At 40.2% G+C, this 19029-nt stretch overlaps 2 protein-coding genes across 3 annotated transcripts; both read left to right on the top strand.

Moving 5' to 3' along the window:
• Positions 1 to 277: 277 nt before the first annotated feature.
• stub1 (STIP1 homology and U-Box containing protein 1) lies at positions 278 to 8955 on the top strand. 2 transcript variants are annotated; one of them, XM_072373174.1, is made up of 8 exons: positions 278 to 417; positions 1189 to 1404; positions 1607 to 1805; positions 5554 to 5719; positions 5852 to 5927; positions 6041 to 6097; positions 6683 to 6799; positions 7044 to 8955. In XM_072373174.1, the coding sequence occupies exons 2-8, from the start codon at positions 1291 to 1293 to the stop codon at positions 7167 to 7169; spliced, it is 855 nt and encodes a 284-aa protein (XP_072229275.1). In that variant the 5' UTR covers positions 278 to 417; positions 1189 to 1290; the 3' UTR covers positions 7170 to 8955. The 2 variants fall into 2 exon arrangements, with proteins under 2 accessions (XP_072229275.1, XP_072229274.1); XM_072373173.1 differs by having other exon boundaries at positions 1175 to 1404.
• Positions 8956 to 13915: 4960 nt separating this feature from the next.
• Positions 13916 to 17070, top strand: crp1 (C-reactive protein 1). Its single transcript, XM_072373932.1, has 3 exons — positions 13916 to 14005; positions 14101 to 14179; positions 15627 to 17070. The coding sequence occupies exons 1-3, from the start codon at positions 14003 to 14005 to the stop codon at positions 16235 to 16237; spliced, it is 693 nt and encodes a 230-aa protein (XP_072230033.1). The 5' UTR covers positions 13916 to 14002; the 3' UTR covers positions 16238 to 17070.
• Positions 17071 to 19029: the final 1959 nt, after the last annotated feature.

Raw genomic sequence — 19029 nt, 5'->3', positions numbered from 1 at the left:
TAGCTTACAAATTGTTTTTATGCTTCTTTAAAAAGGAACGAGAAAATAAATCACCTGAACACCTGAGCATTTTTAGAATTAGCAGGTGACAATAGGTAAATGTTTAAAACATACTCCCTTAGCCTTTGTTTATCAACTTAGAAGTTAAAAGTAGAGACCTTCCTCAATTGATCTTTTCGGTTTTAGACATCCAAACATTAATTTATTTCCCCCCCATAGCTACAGTTTTATGCCGTGTTTGGTATCCTCTCGGCCCTGTAGCCCTCGCGGCCTCCGTTGATGTCGCGTAAAAGCGCTTGACGTCAGTATAATAACAACCTGTCATGACATCTCGTAGGGGAAAAAATTAAACGATTAAGATTTAATATCAAATTTGATAAAATCTTTTTCACCTGAATGTGAGATTTCCAATAAAAGGTAAGGACTAGAAACCGAGTGCTTCAAGAAGAAACCCTAAATTACATGGAGATAGACGGCAGTTGAATGTGTTGAAATTAAGCTAATTTAGCATTAGCTCGTTTCTGTTTTCTGATGCTGCCTAGCGGCTTTGGAGTAAATGTTTAAAAATGCTAATACGACAGCGTTCTGGCCCAGATAGCTATAGGTCTAACATATCAGATGCTGCTTACATTAGACGTTTTGTACGTCTACTTTAAGCTGAGTAAATAGTCATTTCAATAGCCAACCCCGGCGTATACCGTCAACATAGCTCGCTATGCTAGTTGAGCTAATATAGCATAGCGACGATCTTTATGAGCCGTTGACTAAAGTTAGCGATATTGTCAAGGTGTCTGTATTCATGCAACAACAATATTTTTTTTTTCAAATGGCAGTGCAAGGAAGGTTACTCGTGTATAGCGGCTAACCACCATCATATACCTCTGTTGTAACGTTTCACTGAGAAAACCGTTCACCAAGCAAAGTGGGTGTGTAGTGTTTTCCGATGGCTAGCTGTGCGGCTCATATAGCACCCATTGATGTCCGTCAAATGAATAGTTAATTCGCCGGCAGTATAGCCGCCTAGCTGTATTTTTCAGCTCTGTGCACTGTCAGCGAATTAAACGAATGCCTTTTGGGTGGCATCGAGCAGCATTGCACCTAAATCGCTCAAGACGCGCATTGCAGGTGCATTGCAGCTGATGCTACCTTTACATGCATCGTGTCTTTGATCTAGTTTGTGCAATCCAGGGTGGACAGGACATTCTGAATCCTGTCATCTAGCCAGCCGAAGAGACGGGGAACAGGATAGGGAAGCAGGGCGAGGCGGGCCCCGCGGAGCCGGTGGAGAAGATGGCCGGCAGCCCGGAGAAGAGTTCCACCGCACAGGAGCTGAAGGAGCAGGGGAACCGACTTTTCCTTTGCCGCAAATACCAGGAGGCTGCTACTTGCTACAGTAAAGCTATTGTGAGTGTGTGCAAATGCAACATTAATGCTGAATGCCTACATTTTGGTCTTTTCTGAAAGGAAATTTAAATAAGGTATCCTAGCCAGATGAATGATGATGTTTCTACTGATGCTATTGTTAATGCAGACAAGGGAAACGACCAAACCACAGTGCTGTAATGTCACAGTGCATGTGCATTGTCTGGTGTATTCTCTCTCCTAGAACCGTAATCCATCTGTGGCAGTATACTACACAAACAGGGCTCTTTGCCATGTAAAGCTGCAGCAGTATGACAAGGCTCTGGCAGATTGCAAGCATGCACTGGAGCTGGATAGTCAGTCGGTTAAGGCCCACTTCTTCTTGGGCCAATGTCACCTGGAGCTGGAGAACTACGACGAGGCCATTGGCAACCTGCAGAAAGGTCAGAGCAAACTTCTAGAAGATGGTGAAATTGTTGCAGTGTTTTCTTCTCTCGTGTTGCTCAGTCTTGCACATATATTTCCTCGTAGATTTTGAATGTTCGCAGTTCCTTCTTTTCAAGCTCTGTCACTGTCCTGTCCCCGCTGTTAATGGTCTCAGAGTCGAAATGTTGTTAATGATAATAAAAACAAGTAATGCAACTCTCACACTTTAATTTTAAGGCCGTTTTTGAGAGGTGTGAAAGTTTTATTTACATAACTTGTTGCCATTTTGACTGTGGAACAACACAGAGAGACCCCCTTCTCATATATAAGCTATGGGGGATGCTGGTGGATGATCCTGGCTTGAGACAAAAATGTTCCACTTGTGGCACTGGTGTTCCCTAATTTCTGCAATTTTTCTAACTTTATCTGTAAAACTGATTAATGCTTTGGTAATAAGTGGTCAAACTGCAGAAATACCAAACTGCTCTTTATTTTCAAAGTGAAACGCTCTTAAAGAGAAAAAATATTTCATTAGATATTGCTTTTTGTGTCAAATATCTATGCTTAAAAAAATGAATCTCTCAGTCTGAGCCGTTCATTGAAAAACAAGGTTGCGTTGCTTCTGTAAACCTGCTTCCTTTGAGGTTTTTTTGCAATTCATTTTAACATTTGAATCTAATGACTGGTAGCTCATGCATCATGTTGTCATTCTAGTGGTTTCGATCTCTTCTGCAGATAGTAGATTTTCTCACACATTATTTTTATGCTCTTGTTGAGCTTTATAGGTGTTTCATGCTGAGCATTTGTCATTAGATTTGCAAACCACATATCGTGCCTTGAATACAACACTCAGTGATCCTTTGTCTGCAGTATCTCAACCACATAAAGTAATTGAGACATTTTTTTTTTTTTTACTGAAAGCTCAGATTTTTGACTTTTTCACTTGTTGATTTCTTGTGTTATCTTCATCTTAGGTTAGGACTGTAGGCTCTTTAACCAATGGGACCCAGTTGGATGACCTCCCATGCAGATCTGTAACCGCCCTGCTTTGAAATGATTATGAGAGCCTCCATTAGGTCTCCAGTTCTCTGCTACTCACACACAAGTGCAAGCACACAATTCTCATTACTTCCTGCTTTAAAGAAAAAAAGGGACTTAGAAATAGTTTAGAATTGTATCTAAGCGGCCTCAGTCTGGAGCCCCGATGTTCTTCCAGAGCAGGGTTTGTGACATCTCAACTACTCTGGAACTCGGTTCTGGTCCAGTTGACTGCTTACACCTATGTGATGTGCGAACTATCTTTGCTGTTTGATAGCAAAGATAGTTTAAACATTTAAACATTTAAACATGTAGCCCTAAGAAATAATTAGAAAACTTGTCTGTGTAGATTCTCAGTCACCCAGGTCGTGGCAATCCTAAGAGCTTGAATAAGGGTAACTGGACTTCTTCTTGGATCTGGGAGATGTTTCACCTCTCATCTGAAGTGCTTCCTCAGGTCTAAACTAGTTGGTGGGCAGTATTAGCTTACTTAGGAGTAGAGCGGCTGTTTACACTTGGCAGGTTGTTCCAGTCACATGCATCACTGAACCACCTGACCACTTGAAAGTGTGTATTTTACTCTCAGGATCCAAGGTGTGAATAAATGTAAACGTAAATGTAAATGTAATTTATTTATACAGCCCTTTACAACAATCCATTTCGGTGTACCAAAGTGCTTTACATCAGATAATAAATAAAGAAAAGAATAAGTACAAAACAATAAATAACAGTAAACGCAATAAAATACAGCAAAATTGAACAAGATAATATAAAAGAGTCACCATACTACTGGGTATTAAAAGCCATCTGAAATAAATAGATTTTTAGCCTAGATTTAAAGAGGCCCAGGTCAGAAATAAGACGCATCTCGGGGGGGAGCTTATTCCAGAGCCTGGGGGCAGCAACGGAAAAGGCTCGGTCACCCCAGTGCTTGTATTTTGACCTGGGCACTTCCAACAAAAGTTGATTTGTTGACCTCAGAGCTCTACCAGGATTACGGACAGTTAAAAGCTCAGATAAATATGATGGGGTGAGGCCGTTAAGAGCTTTAAAAACAAACATTGAAAGTTTAAAATCAATTCTATAAAGAACAGGAAGCCAATGAAGGGAGTTCAGAACAGGAGTGATATGCAAACGTCTGTTAGTGTTGGTTAAAAGACGGGCAGCAGCATTTTGCACAAGTTGAAGGCGACTGAGAGAAGTCTGGGAGACGCCGACATAAAGTCCATTGCAATAGTCTAACCTTGAACTTATTAGGGCATGGATGGCTTTCTCAAGATCGTGACGGCTTAAAAACATTTTAACTTTGGCCAGGAGACGCAACTGGAAAAAACTAGTCCTGACAACATTGTTAATTTGTTTGTCAAACTTCAGATGACTGTCAAATGTTGCTCCCAGATTTCTGACGGTTGAACTGAGCTTTGAAGACAAGGTGCTAAAGTCAGCCGTCACAGTATCCCCAAACACAATACATTCAGTTTTGTCATCATTTAAATGTAGAAAATGTTATATAACCCATATATAAATAAATAACCCAGAGAAGCCTTTCGGATGAGAGGTGAAACGTCCTCAAGATCCGAGAAGAAGTCCAGTTACCCTTTGCAATGAGAAAACAAATGGAAAGAACTAGGCCTTCCACTTTGTTGTTCATGAGGCTTTAGCTTACAACAAGAATATTTGTTGGCCAAATGTTCATAGGTCCATCTGCTGTGTGTGTGTTGGGAGGGTGATGATGGTACTTTGCTATCTGCTTATTGCATATATTTATATGTCCACTTATTGTTATTAGATTAGAAGCAACAGAGTACCTGGATTTTCTTCTCTCTCGCTCACATTTGTTTTCCCGTCAGCTGTCGTCTGGCTTCCCTGTTCATTGAATTAGCCACAGCACGCAAGCATATGATCTGTATCTAATGAACCCATACAAATTCTCCCTCTCTGTGCTTGTAGCAGTGGGGGACTGTCACACAAAGGAAAGTGATTCATGTTTGTTTAAACGATCGCTACATTTTTCAGTAGGTACTGTTTTTTTTCTTTCGTTTTTTTTAAAAATGCTGCTAAAATGGTCTGATAAAAGGCTCCAAGTGGGTTAATCTAGTTGGCACCCGTGCGAACGAACGGGCATTCCTCTGTACGTGGGGCATGTTTACAATGTGCGATAGTAGGGGAGCTGATTTAACGTGCGTGTTTGAGTGGAAGAAAAACCTGAGATACGTCTAATATAAAAGGGCAACAAATAGTCAACCGTTTGCTTTGAACTGCAGGTCGACCAAGAAAAGTTGTAGTTGAGGGCAAAGAACCATCGCTGACTGTTAGTTGAAGTTCAGTGTGTGTGTGTGTGTGTGTGTGTGTGTGTGTGTGTGTGTGTGTGTGTGTGTGTGTGTGTTTCAGTGTACTGGTGCTAATGCTAACTGAGTTACCAAAAAAAAAAGAAATGATGCTGTGTTTGTAGTACACATAATGTTATCTTATTATTATTATAATTCTATCTATTCGCATTTTCTATACATTTCTCAGCAATATTTTAATTTTTTGACCACAACATTAATGAAAATTTAATTTCAGGATAGCCTTCCTGTGGTTTGTGACATCATTTATCCAACGGAAATGAAACGTGTTTGCATGTGTGCTTTATTTAGTTATTTTCACACCTTTTTTTTCCAGTAGTTATAGATATTTTAACAGTAAAATATTGACATCAAGCTTTTTCTTTTTCTTTTTTCTTAGCATATAACCTGGCAAAGGAGCAGAGGCTGAATTTTGGAGATGACATCCCAAGTGCTTTGCGCATTGCCAAGAAAAAACGCTGGAACAGCATCGAGGAGAAGCGCATCAACCAGGAAAATGAGTTGCATGCTTATTTAACTAAACTCATATTGGCTGAGAAGGAAAGGTAGGGTGGCAGCTCGCTTTATGCTTCAGTAATCGATGGCCTGAAAGTTGTATTTCTAAGTTGTATTTATACTCTTATAAATGAGTATTTTGGATGAAAAGACGCTTTACAATACCTTTTTGTATGTTGCAGAGAGCTAGAAGAGTACAAAGAAAAACAAGATGACAATCAAAATGGAGGTGATGCTGCAAAGATTTCATCAAAACACGTATGTTCTAACGTTTATTTTGGACTTCCTTTATGAATCTGTGCCAAAATGATGTTTGAAAAAAACATTAAACATTCATTCATACGAACATCTTTTTTTCATGACCCGCTAAGGACAAGTATTTAATGGACATGGACGAGCTGTTCTCCCAAGTGGACGAGAAAAGAAAAGTAAGCACGGAGAGGAATTTTTGCACTTTGTTAGGCGTGACATCATCCATGCACGAGTCAAAAAGCAGAAATACACAGACGCACAAGTCACGTTCACCCACATCGATGCCTGGTTGCTAACGATCCGTCCGCGCCGCACACAGCCCACTTTAGCACCTGACTTAAAAACAACAGAAATGGACGCCGCTTATCTCAGACCTCTCTGTAGTCATCTGTTGCTTCATAAGCAACCAACAACGCTGGCGAGAATACACAAATACTTAAGGCAATCAGTTACTTTTTATTTTAGGCACATGCCGTTCCTATGGAAACTGTCGGTGCTTGTTTGCCAAGACTCTTTCTATAGATGAACGTTGACTTTTCTGAGGTAATTGTCAGCTGTAAGGGTCCGTCAGCAGGGTGGGCATGTGGTTTCTGAGGAGAAAATCACAAACATGTGGAAATGCAGGCGTTTGCCGTTAAAATGGATGAACCCCGTAAGATGAGGGAAAACGCATTTTATGGTCGCAATAATAGCATGTCCGCTATGTCCGTTTGACCTTTATGTGACGCTTAAAGAGTGTGTATTCGCTTTTCTTTTACCAGAAGCGGGAGATCCCAGATTATCTTTGTGGGAAGATCAGTTTTGAGCTGATGAGGGAGCCCTGCATCACACCCAGTGGAATCACCTACGACCGCAAGGACATTGAAGAGCACCTACAGGTGAAAGTGTTCTCAGAAGCTGTTTGCTTATGTCTGCTGATATCACAATGTCCCAAAGCGTGACATAATGAGGAAACGAGTAACTGGCCAAACGCATCATGAATGTGTTCATCTTCTGAAGATTTATATTCATTGGTTGTTATATTACAGTGTTGTTCTAGCACAAGTTTACATGTTCTCATGAGGATCAGAGCTTCCGTGGCCATTTTTCTGTCTCATTTCTGTCTTATTTCCATCTGTGCAGCGAGTTGGTCACTTTGACCCGGTCACCCGGAGCCCCCTGACCCAGGATCAGCTGATCCCAAACCTGGCCATGAAGGAAGTGATTGATGCCTTTATCCAGGAGAATGGCTGGGTGGAGGACTACTGAAGAGCCACCTCCCATTTCTCCCTCGTACCCCAGTACTCGACACAAAGCCTGGACAACACAAGACTGTAGAGAACAGATCACCCCTTGCCTGGATATGTACCTTACACGAGCAGGAAAAGCCACACTGTGGACTACCAAATGGGAGCCATAAATTTCAGCCTGTCCCCTCCCCACATTTTATCTCCGCTGTAAAACTTTAGCTTCAAATATCAGAAGCTCGTTGTTTATGGCCTGCTGCTCCCTTTAAGACCCCCATTCCCTCTGCTCTTTCCAGCCTTTTTTTTTTTCTTCCTCTCTGTCCTGCTGTTTGTCTTCTTTTAAGCCTTACGCCTCTCTGTACTCAAACAGGGGTCTTGTTCTCAGGCCTCTGTCTCGCACCCTCCCTGCTTCATATCTGTTTCTCTCTCTTTCCCTGAGTGCCACAGTTCTCGGAAAAGCATTGCACTACAGTGTTTCAAATACACCACCAATATGTTAAAAGAAAGAGGGGAAAAAAAAGAACACATTTATGAAGACATCGGCTTTTTATTTGGCATTTACTCCAGTATTTTATAGTCATTTTTCCATTACAAGATGGAGACCTTGCACATCTATCAGTGTACATTTGTTAAAGTAGTCACTAAAATGCCAAAAAACTTGTTTTGAACAATGGTGACTTGTTTGTATGCAAGTTTTACGCAATGAAAATAGAAAAGGGTCATTTTTCTACCTGCTGGTGGGCTTCATACATACCAACTCTTTACTGTAAAATTTTACATAGATTGAATATATAATTTTTTTCTTTCACATATCAATCATCCCCCCCCATTACTGACAATTAAGATAAGTTGAATGTATGCATAATGTGTTTCTTTGTTTTACAGTCAGCCCACAGTTATTCTTTTTTACCTGGACAATGTCAGGTTTTCATGAAAAAAGCCTTGGACTGGAAACAAAACAAACAAACAAAAAAAAAATGAATGGCTGTATACGAAAAAAAAACAAAAAAAAAGTTTTCGCATTGCTGGATATGAATTCAAAAAACGTTTAAATGTTTAAACTTGAAAGATGAGAGAACATCAGCTGTTTGGTGGTTGCTGCTTTGACAAGTGGTCTGTGCCGTCTCTGTTGTTCATAGAAGCAAAAATGTGCTGAGGCGTAGTGTGTGTGTGAGTGTGTGTAAGCGTGTGTGTGTGTGTGTGTGGCTCGTGCCGTTTGCCTGGATCGACAGTGGACACTCGCATCGGGCATGAAGTGAATTATCTTCTGACGACGCTTTGCATTCTTCTCACCTTTTTGCTGATGATTTTTCTCCACAGTGTCACAGACACGAATGAACTCACTAGGATTTGAGGTTCAGTAGCATCACTGCCCCGACCTCTGTCATAGAAATGCTGGAAGAGTAACGACCATCTTATCTCATCCGTACCTCAGTCCGAATGTTTGCGTGCCGGCTCTCCGGCACCCTCTGTACAACGTGTTTTCAGTTCTGTGCTCGTAGTTTACAGGTTTTCCAGCGGAATGTGTCTGTGGTGAATTCGACCCGTTGATGGTCTTTTGTGTTGGGGTGCAGGCAGTGTACATAATTTGCCGACGTTATTCAGATTTCATTTGATAGGGTCCTTTTTTTTTTTTTTTTTTTTTTCTTGAGAAATCCTAGAGCTTGATAAACTGTATTAAATGTAGATATGTTGATAACATAAATGCCTGATTCAGTCTTCATTTGTCCCCATTAAACCGTGAACTTGGAGCTTGTTTGTTGTGGTGTTTCACGCTGGATGATCATTAAAGTGATACCAAGTATGAATGGAGCTCTTATTGCTGCTTATTAGAAATCCATTAATGGCAACTAAAAGCAAATTGGACGTAGGAAGTCATGACAAGGCCTGATTTGGTAACAAAAAGTCGAAAAAAAAATAGCTAGACTCCTTTATTCCACATCTTCTACTTCTCTTTATGTGAAAACCTTCCACACAGCTGCCAGTCAATTTTGCATAAAAGTCAAAAGAAGTTGTAAAGCTGATTGGAATCTAATTAATGTTTTATTTCTTTGTCACAAGAAATAAAAAGGATGGAAGCAACAAGAAAAAGGAAGGAGTCGCCGCACTTGGAGGAAGGTTATTCAGATTTGTTATTTTTGGGTCAAAGATGAGCAAAAACACAGATATTTTTACATATTTCAGGTGAAGCAGAAAAAAATCGGAGCCTTTCTTTTTATTTAATTATTCATTTTTTTTCCAATTTCCACCAGAAATGTTTCAGTCAGATTTTAGGCAACATGTGCGAAAAGTATCCATAATTTCAAAGTCAGCCTGTGTGTTCACAGTAGAGGTAATGACTACCATCTTCCCTGGTCCTTTACCTGACATCAACCCCGTATCATTAATGATTGTGAATATTTGCTTGTTTCCTTCAGATAGTCATCTTTATATGTTTCTTTGGAAACTGCTCCAAACTATAGCTCCAGCATCACCCCCCTGTCAAATATAGACTGGTGATTTATCACTTTCATCCACAGTGACTGTGTTTTCTTCTATTAAGGTGTTAGTGATTGGGCTTTTTTGGATATAAATACCATTTCCTTCCTCTGGTTACAGCTCTGTCGCAGATGTTGACTTATGGGCTTAAATTTGTCTCAAAAATAAATGCAAATGCACAGAGGGTGATCTACAAATATGCCTTGAGTTGCACACGTGTTTTGCTATCCACAAATACAAATTTCCTATTTTGTAACTTGTGTGTTGGTTTTTAGAAAAATGTGTATTTGTAAATGTATAATTTTCCATTTGTGAAACTGCAAATTCTGTTTGTGAATCGTGACTCAGCATTTGTGGATCAGCAATCACACGTTCGTATTTTTGAGACATTTTTTTCCGCAAATCCGCACAGATCCACAAACAAATAGCTCGTGGTCCACAAAGCACCATCCAGTAGATGGCACTGTTGTTCACTGATGTATCTGTGGCTCCGCTTAAGAATGATAAGAAAGAAGATTGTTGATTAGCAGTAACCATAGTAACGACACGGGCGCGTAACATTTATGGATGGTGTTTGTTGCAAGTCTGTAGTTTTAAAGTTTTAGTTTTATTTCAGCCACCTTTGTGTTGTTTTCATTTAATCAGCCTAAAAGGTGCAATTTACCTCTGCAGATCAGAGAGATGGAGCCAAAAGAAGGAACTCGGACTGGGCTGAGAGGGAAGGCCAGCACTCTTCTGGCTGTTGTTGTTTTTCCAGAGACAACTTGCCCTTTTTAAATGGGGATACAGAAGTTGTGGTGATTTGTGTGTGGTCACCTAAATAGTTTCCACTGTCTCTGTTTAAAGCCTGTTTGATCGCCTCTCATGGGGCACCTTAACCCTGAGGAACAGAAGAATAAAGTCAGCTAAGGAGAGGATTTTGAATAAATAGTCTCTAAGAATCAGATGCCTTTTTCCATAAATCCATAAATGTTATCACAGGTGATAAAAGTCAGGTGTCTTGACAAATAGACTAATGGGATTGAGTAATCTCACCATCTCAAATGAAGTCCCATTCAAAATCCATGAGTCTCTTTAGCAGAGTGGACACATGTAGGTTCACTATTGTACTTTGTGGTTCTTTGCCCATTTTCTTGGATACGACTTTGCCTCGTCCAGTCTCGGTGCCTCTCTCAGGGTTTATTCCAACAAAACGCCTGAAAAATTACAGTGTTTATTCAATGTATAAAAATCAAGTTGTTGAACTGAATCTGATAAATAGTCTACATGGCATGTCAGGTCCACTGAAATACTCAATCTTACGGTGGCCGACAAGTGTCGAACGGACAGCAATTCCTCAATACGTCTCAGGTCGAGAAAACAGGCCGTTTTGCTTGTTTGCTGTCTGCGTGAACGCTTTATAACAAAATGTGACAGCACAGTTCCAGATGAGCTTGACGTTGCCATGGTTACAGTAGTTTGATATCAGTGGCTGCACGCATGCGTGAGACTACGTTGCGCTCAGCCTGCCATCAGCCTTCATACATCGGAATTAATGAAATGAAGATGAGAAAAAATAATTTCATGAAATGAAGATTGTGTGCGAGTGCAAAACCTCGAGTCCAAGTCAAGTCTCAAGTCTTTTGAGGGCAAGTCTGAAGTCAAGTCGCTCAGCTGTCCTGGTCAACTGTGTGTGCCACATCCAATGCTGCCATGTTTGATGGTAATGTGGAGTGTGGTCTGAGTGAGCAGCCACATCCAAGAAATATTCAGTCAGATGTGAGCTGTTGCAGGTCAGCAGGAACAGCTGAGAACAGGATGAGAAGCTCTCAGCACCATCCCATCATTAAACTACTTTCAGTAAATTTCCAAACTGATCTGCATCGAATGTGAAGTTTAGTTTCAGTCTTGTTCTCAGCTGTTCCTGCTGATCTGAGGAGGCAGAGTCTTTACCAGGTTCCATTTTTGAAGGCCAAAACAAACAAAAAAAGAAAGACCAAACTTGTTAGATATCAGCTTGGGAAGGCAGAAGGACTGAGGTCAAGTCTTTACCAGGGTCCACTCAATTTTTCTCTTCAAATTTTGAAACCAACAAGTGAGAGACTTTATCTGGATACAGAGCATGAGACAGAACAGTCCCAACCCAACACCAAGCAGCTGAACAAAAGACAGTTGAGCAAAGCTGCTTCACAGGAAACATGTTGGAACACTAAAATATAGAGTGTGTGGTCATCAGTCTCAGGTAAAAAGTGCCAAGAAAGCAGCACAAACCAGCAGAGTTGTAACTCAGTGGCTCAATAAACTGCTTTGCGACTCGGAGCTCATATGTTCAATGCTCTTAAAGGAATAAGTGTGCACTGTAGTCTTACATAATATTAGCCTGATTCAACTGTTGAAGTGAATTAGACGGTAAAATGTTTACACAAGACTATCATAAAGTTCCATGAATTCATTGGCAAAATGTAGGCGTCAACACGCATTCACTTAGTAAAAATTCAAATGTGCTCCTTGTGTTGTTTGATTAATTATCTTTGAAAATGTAACTAGCTGGTAAATCATTCCATAGCATGATGTGCATATGCAGTAATCATCAATGCAAACAAGACAAATGCAATCAAATAAAACAATGATATAAATATATAATATGAAACAATCAAATAAAATTGCTATACTCACCAAATAATTAGTAAGATGGGGATGGATCAAGAATGGCAGGTATCAGGCAATGCTCTTCCCAGAATGCCAAAAATACTGCATGTTAGTGTTAGTTAAGATGCTTTTACGGTAAAGTGCTGTATTTTAGGAATACATTAAAGTTTTGATTAAAAAAAACTGAATGGACTGTAATTTAACAGATTTTCTTAATATTAACAGTAAAGCACTGCATTTTTAAAAATGCGCCTTAATACTGTTGAAATCCTGCAGCCAATTTACTGAAATTCATTATAGTGTTCGATCGTGTGATTGGTGATCTACAAATGCTGAGTCACGATTCACCGAATTTTCAGTTTTACAAATGGAAAATTATATATTTACAAATACACCTATATTTGTAAAAAACAAATAGGAGATTTGTATTTGTGGATAGCAAAACATGTGTGCAACTCAAGACATATTTGTAGATCACCCTCTGTGCATTTGCAGTTATTTTTGAGACAAATTTAAGCCCATATTGACTCTCCTTTCAAATGGGCAGTTTGTTTAAATTTCTTTCGCTGGGCATTTTCTATTTTCAAGGCATGTTGCTTTGAGCTTTCTGTCATGACACTTTTCCTTGGTTGACCTGTATATTTCCATTGGAGCAACTTCCCATTTTGTTTGTACTTTCTCCAAAGTTTAGACACAGCCAACCGGGAATAACTAACAACTTTTACCACACTCCAAGATACGACAGCAGCATCCACCCCTGCGGTTGATCCTTCCAGTAGCATATGCTTGTCTCAAAGATTAAGCCATGCGAGTCTAAATGCACATGGTCGGCACAGTGAAACTGCGAATGGCTCATTAAATCATGAGTTATGGCTCCAGAAGAACCCTTCTTGAAGGAGTTTTATCATATATTCCATTGTGACCCCCTGACAACTCTTTGTTGGTCTCTTTCAACAGCACACTCCTTCAGATATTTACACCTGTGGCCAGATCATTTTTTTCAGAAATGAAACATACATGGTGACTCCAGATTTCCCTTTTTCTTCTATTTCAAAAATGGAAAGAAGTAAAAATTATATTAAAAAAAAATTGAGGTTTGTTTAATGAAGCCAGAATATTCAGCAATGATTAAAAAAAACTTTTCTCTTGATCATATCTGTTTGGTTTGTTGTTTTTATTTACAAAATATTAAAGTTGAGTGAACACCAAAAAATAAATTAAGAAAGAAAGAAACTGGCTCTGAGATTAATCTCATTAATTCAATACATTTTTTTAACATCCACTTAACACTTTTTTAACATGCATTAACATTTCTCTGGCAAGCTTCTCTTGAAACAGACATATACCAAACAGAGGAAGCGCAGCCTTGTGCATTGTCAGAGAATCCCTTTGGTACACAGCTACATATCACACACGGATACATACATGACGACACAGCTAAGCATTTTGTAAACAATTACAATGTTGCTGCAAAAAACGTGAAAAAACACTCTTAAAATTCATTTATTCATTTCCTGTGCCATTAACACTCTCAGTTGGTCTCGTCACGTGGGTGAAATGATGTGTATGTGTGCCTCGGTCACACGGACAAACTGTCACCCAGCCCTCACACACCGGGCCTATTGTCAGGGCGTCCATTAAAGAGCTGACATCACGGCCTGTGCTAGGAGGGAAGAGGACTGGGCACGGGTTATTGGTGAGTGGATCTGACTTGGCAACACAGAGGAGCACCAAAACAACGTAAAAAAAATGGTAAATATTTCCTTTTTTCGCACAGATACTATGAACATGATGGTCTCTGATGTCTCTGATTGCGCCTGGTCTGAATATCGTGTGTGTGTTTGCAGAATGTCAACCCTGCAAAGATCGCTTTGGTTCTGCTTGTTGTAACTGTATTGCCTTTGACTCCCTCCTCAACCATGCAAGGTATGGATTTAAAAATAGCATTGTTCAACAAAAGAGTTGATAATAACGATAAGCTTGCTAATAGTACTTAAACCAGTAAGACCTAAAGCTTCAATATAAAAAAACCAACTTCTGTAACCCGAAGGACTTCTGGAAAATTTAAAACAATCAACTAAAATCTTTTACCTCAATATTTCTCATAGACAGTGTTGACATGACTTAAGCGTGCAGGCCTGAAAAGTAAAAGCATGCATGTGTTTTTCAGGTCTGAATGTCTTGAGAAAGTGAGTTTTACTCCATAATGGACATTATCTATTTTATTCTTCTGGATTATCACAATGCTCAATGTTCAATTATAGCCTGTCCTTAATGGGAAGTAGCTTTTTTAGTTTCCCGAAGAAAATCTACCTTTAAATCCCACCAAAGATTTCCTGAAGGACTCATATGTGGGCACTGATTTGAGCACTCACAGACCTTCCAGGATTGAACCATGTTTTGATTTGGATGTTTGCTTGGCATCATATTTTTTGTGTGGAATATCAAACAATTCTCAAGATTTTAATTTACGCAGTGAGGGCATCACATTCTTCTCCAAAATAACTGATGCCCGTCATGCAGTCAATAGGACAGACAGTCCTCCTCTTCTGGTAACACGGCTCTTCTACTGCTGGACGTCCTGTTGAACCAAAAATCTACAGGTCGTCTATATTTCCTCCCAAATTCAAGGTGAATTTTATGGGCTTCAAAGCCAAGAATCAAAAGTAGCAAGATTTCTGAGCAGAAGGTGTTTCCTTGTTTGGCGTTTTTCTCTTAATCTGTACACTGTGTCCTATATAAAGAAGCAAGTTATTACTCTGCCCCTATTATTAAAGTGCACATTCTTAACTCCTCCTCATAAAAACATCAACACCTATTGTGTGTCCTTGCCGTTTTTAACCCTATTGACAATTTATGCTCTTCTTAAACATGAGATTTAAAGTGAGGGAATACATTTAGGAGGTTGTGGTTGCTGCATTGGTGGAGGACTCATGGTTGTTGTCTGGATAGTTAAGAAGTCATTTTGTATTACTTTGTTTGTGTTATCTTAACTTTGCCTTGCTCTTCTTTCAGTCCTTGGCAAGGATGTGAAGCTTTCCTCAGTTTTTATTTACACACATTTAATCTTGTAACTTTCTGTTTAAACCATAGACTCTTTGGTGTAACGAAATAATTTTCTTTTTCAGAGAGCTTCTTTATTTTTTGTCATGTTTGCTTCGTGTTATGAAGCTTATTTACATTATACACCATTTATTTTTTAGGACTAAGAGAAACTTAAAGTAGCATTAGATGGACAGAGAGGTTGAATTGTTATAACTGTACAACACAAACCTTTAAATTGCCAACCAGAACATACTACTAAGGGGTCAAATTGTTTTGGTCGTATGTTGATCTCATACTGATAGAGATTTCTGGTCTTTGTCGACTCCAGTGGGTCTGAGCGAAAAAGTCCTGGTCTTCCCCTATGAGACGGACTTCAGCTTCGTGGCCTTGATCCCGCAGAAGGAGATGGCGCTTCGGGCCTTCACCCTCTGCATGCGTGTGGCCACCGAGCTGCCGGAGGAGCGGCAGATCATCCTGTTCGCCTACCGCACAGCTGACTACGATGAACTCAACGTGTGGCGCGAGAAGGATGGCCGCGTCTCCTTCTACATGAGCGGCGACGGTGCCTTCTTTCACCTGCCCCCCCTCAGCACCTTCCGCACCAGCCTCTGCCTCACCTGGGAGTCACGCGCAGGCCTCGCTGCCTTTTGGGTGGATGGGAAACGCAGCACCTACCAGGTCTACAAGCCCGGTCACAGCATCCGTCCACAAGGCACCATCCTGCTGGGGCAAGACCCAGACAAACACCTGGGAGGGTTGGAGGCCCTGCAAAGCTTTGTTGGAGAGGTGACTGATCTGAACATGTGGGACTTTGTGCTCTCTAGGAGCATGATTCAGGCCTGGCACTACAAACACAAGGTCCCCAAGGGGAATATCTTTGACTGGGCCACCATGGAGTATGAGCTGAATGGGAACGTGATGGTGGTGGATGATGACTGACTTGATGTGGAGTCCAGTGCAGACGGTGGTCAGGCTTTAGGGGTGGGTGTTGGACTGATACTGATGTGTTTTTGTCTTTCTTAAATTTAGAGCTGTCTTTCCATACAGTCGAAAAGTTGCTGTGTTCTGTATCATGTAAAACCTCTTGAATGATTAGATAAAGAAGAAGAGTGAGGAGCAGTGTCACATTGCCTTCCATCTTGGCTGAATGTCCTCCTACATTAACTATTTTCCTATTTTCAGCAGCACTACATACTTGAGACAAAATCCAGCTCTGCCTATGTATTAAACAATGGCTAAACCAGTAACCCAGTTTGTTGTTCTAATCTCTGCATTTCATTCTTGAATCTCAAATCTTCCTCTCTTTGGTTACTGTGAGAACACTCAGTGACATGTTAAAAGTATAGCCACTGAGGATGTGAATACGTTGAGCTTTAAAAGCTAAAGATTAAACCGTCTTCTGAACATTTTTAACAAGATTTTTTTCCCCTTTGACTAAACTATAAGAAAAGGAAAGGTTGGAAAGTTTGAGCAATCTATGAGCTTTTTTGTTTTTCTTTTAACCATTGTTTCAGAAATCAAACTCCCCCCCACCTCTTCTTTTGAAAACTTGGTCAAAATATCAAAATGCAAGTGTGAGCATGAAGTTGACATGCCATATGTATCCATGGGGTGGCACTCTGCACTTGGTCCCCTCACACAGCAACTTCCCTGAAATGTGTTTTTTTTGTTCTATCACCAAGCATTTATCCACTAATGTGATTTGGCACCGAAAACTCATTAAAACTTCAAGAAAAAAACAACCACAATCTGCACTAATTTGAATGTATTAACCCTAATTTTATTTGCAGATGGTGAACACTTAGAGAACAAATATGTCAAACAACTCAAATGGCTAAGACATTATCATTTTGCCATAATGCATTTCAAAGATAACCGTTAACAGGCATTATTAAATGTGCAGTTTAAATTGAAAAAAAAACAAAACTGCAGGGATTTCAGTAAAATCAGTAAAAAGATTTTGAATTTATTTGTCAAAAATCAGACCATCATATATGAAGCAGTCAGTGCACATTTATTTGTCAGAAGACTTTGGCGATAAACCTAAAATTTTTACAAGAGACTTGATGGTTTTAGTTGCACCATGAGTTAGAAAGCAACTATCTCGTTTGAAATCCTTTGCGGTATAACGTTGCCTTTGTTAAGCACGCTCTCTCATGAATTTTCCATGTTTCAACTGATGTAAGAGTGCTTTTGGGTCTGAAATAAAATCTCACCATGTGCATAACTAATATTGTTTGTCATTAGATTATTTGGTCTTTGAACTCTTGCAGCTCCTCTATCCTGATTAGCTTATCTTCAAACATTTATACAACCTTTGCTTGTAAATATAATTCCAAGTGAAGATATATTTAATCAACCTTTTATAAAGAAATTAATTGACAAACTAATTTCAAACTTTATTTGCCAGAATGTCACCTGTTTGGCTGATTATAAAACAGAACAAAACATTTTGTCTAAATAGAAAGTATCCTCATTATTCTCCACTGGTGTACAGGTAGAATAAAATCACACGTTGCTTTGTCTCCATATATTTTAATTTCCCAAGCGTTCTTTAACAAGCCTTAGCAAACAAACATAAGACACATGCATTACGCATTACTTGCATAATATCAAGACATATGGAGTTGCTTTACTAACAAAGGCCCCTCAAAACAGTCTCAGGGTCAGATTTTCTCCATCCAAGTGTAACAGTAACCCAGTGTTCCGCCTCTGTTCGTCTCCATGGCTCTGTGCACTCATCCTTCCTGCCTGCACCACCATCATGACCTCCTTGCAGAGACAAGGGAGAAGTTTCCAGCACACAGCCCACGCAGGCTTCCTTCAGGGTGGGAAAGTGCTGCGTTCCCAATGTGTGTTTATTCTGACCAAATCACCCGTTGGCTCTCTCAGAGCGGCTAAATAAGGAGAAGGCAGGGCCAATGAGCTCTGACTGCGGGTCAGCAGCCAAATGTTCCACCTTCTTGGATGTTGCAATGCATCAATCGCAGTGCCCACTCACTGTGTGGTAACACCTTTGTGGACCATCTGCCCAAGCCTGCCTTCTCAGCCCTCTGGTATGCACACACATACACACACACACACATAGACACACACAAAGAGAGAGAACAACTATCTTCTCTTTTTGCATCTCTGCCCAAGAGCGTTATTAATTCTTCAAACGCAATCTCGCAAAACTTTTAACATCATTTTGTATACATTTTTATGACTTTTAATTTGAGTGCTAGCATGATTGTAATTGTACAACACCTTGAATAAAGCAGGTGACACTTTAGCACACACTAAATAGTGAGAGAAACTATTTAATTTCTTCCGCAAATTAAATGATATTGTGGCACCACACAGTTTCTACATCAAAGAGGGACTTTTAAGTACTTAGCATAAAGTCAAAAACACTGGCCTCCCTACAGAATGGATAATTATTCCCTGTGTCCCTACATTGCATGTATTATCCAACTGAGCAAACAGTTGCAGGGCTCCTTGTTCTGCTTGCGGACAGGACCGTCAGTGAAGGCCCATGAGATCTGCATATTGGCCCATGGTGGTGTAAGCTGTCTGAGACAAGACGCTGTATGTCCGTGCATGTGGAGCTGGTGAAAATGTTTTCCAGGCGAGAGGAGATCGACTGCAAGCGAGAGCCCCGCGTGAGCAGGCGAGGGGAGACAGAAGGAGGGCCATTCTGGATTCCTTCGAGCAACTCCAAATAGATTTCCAGGCAAAACATATTTGCA

This window comes from Leuresthes tenuis, unplaced genomic scaffold, assembly GCF_036924035.1.
Source record: "Leuresthes tenuis unplaced genomic scaffold, fLeuTen1.0.hap1 SCAF_20, whole genome shotgun sequence".
NCBI lineage: Eukaryota > Metazoa > Chordata > Actinopteri > Atheriniformes > Atherinopsidae > Leuresthes > Leuresthes tenuis.
This window is presented reverse-complemented; position numbering and strand designations above follow the sequence as displayed.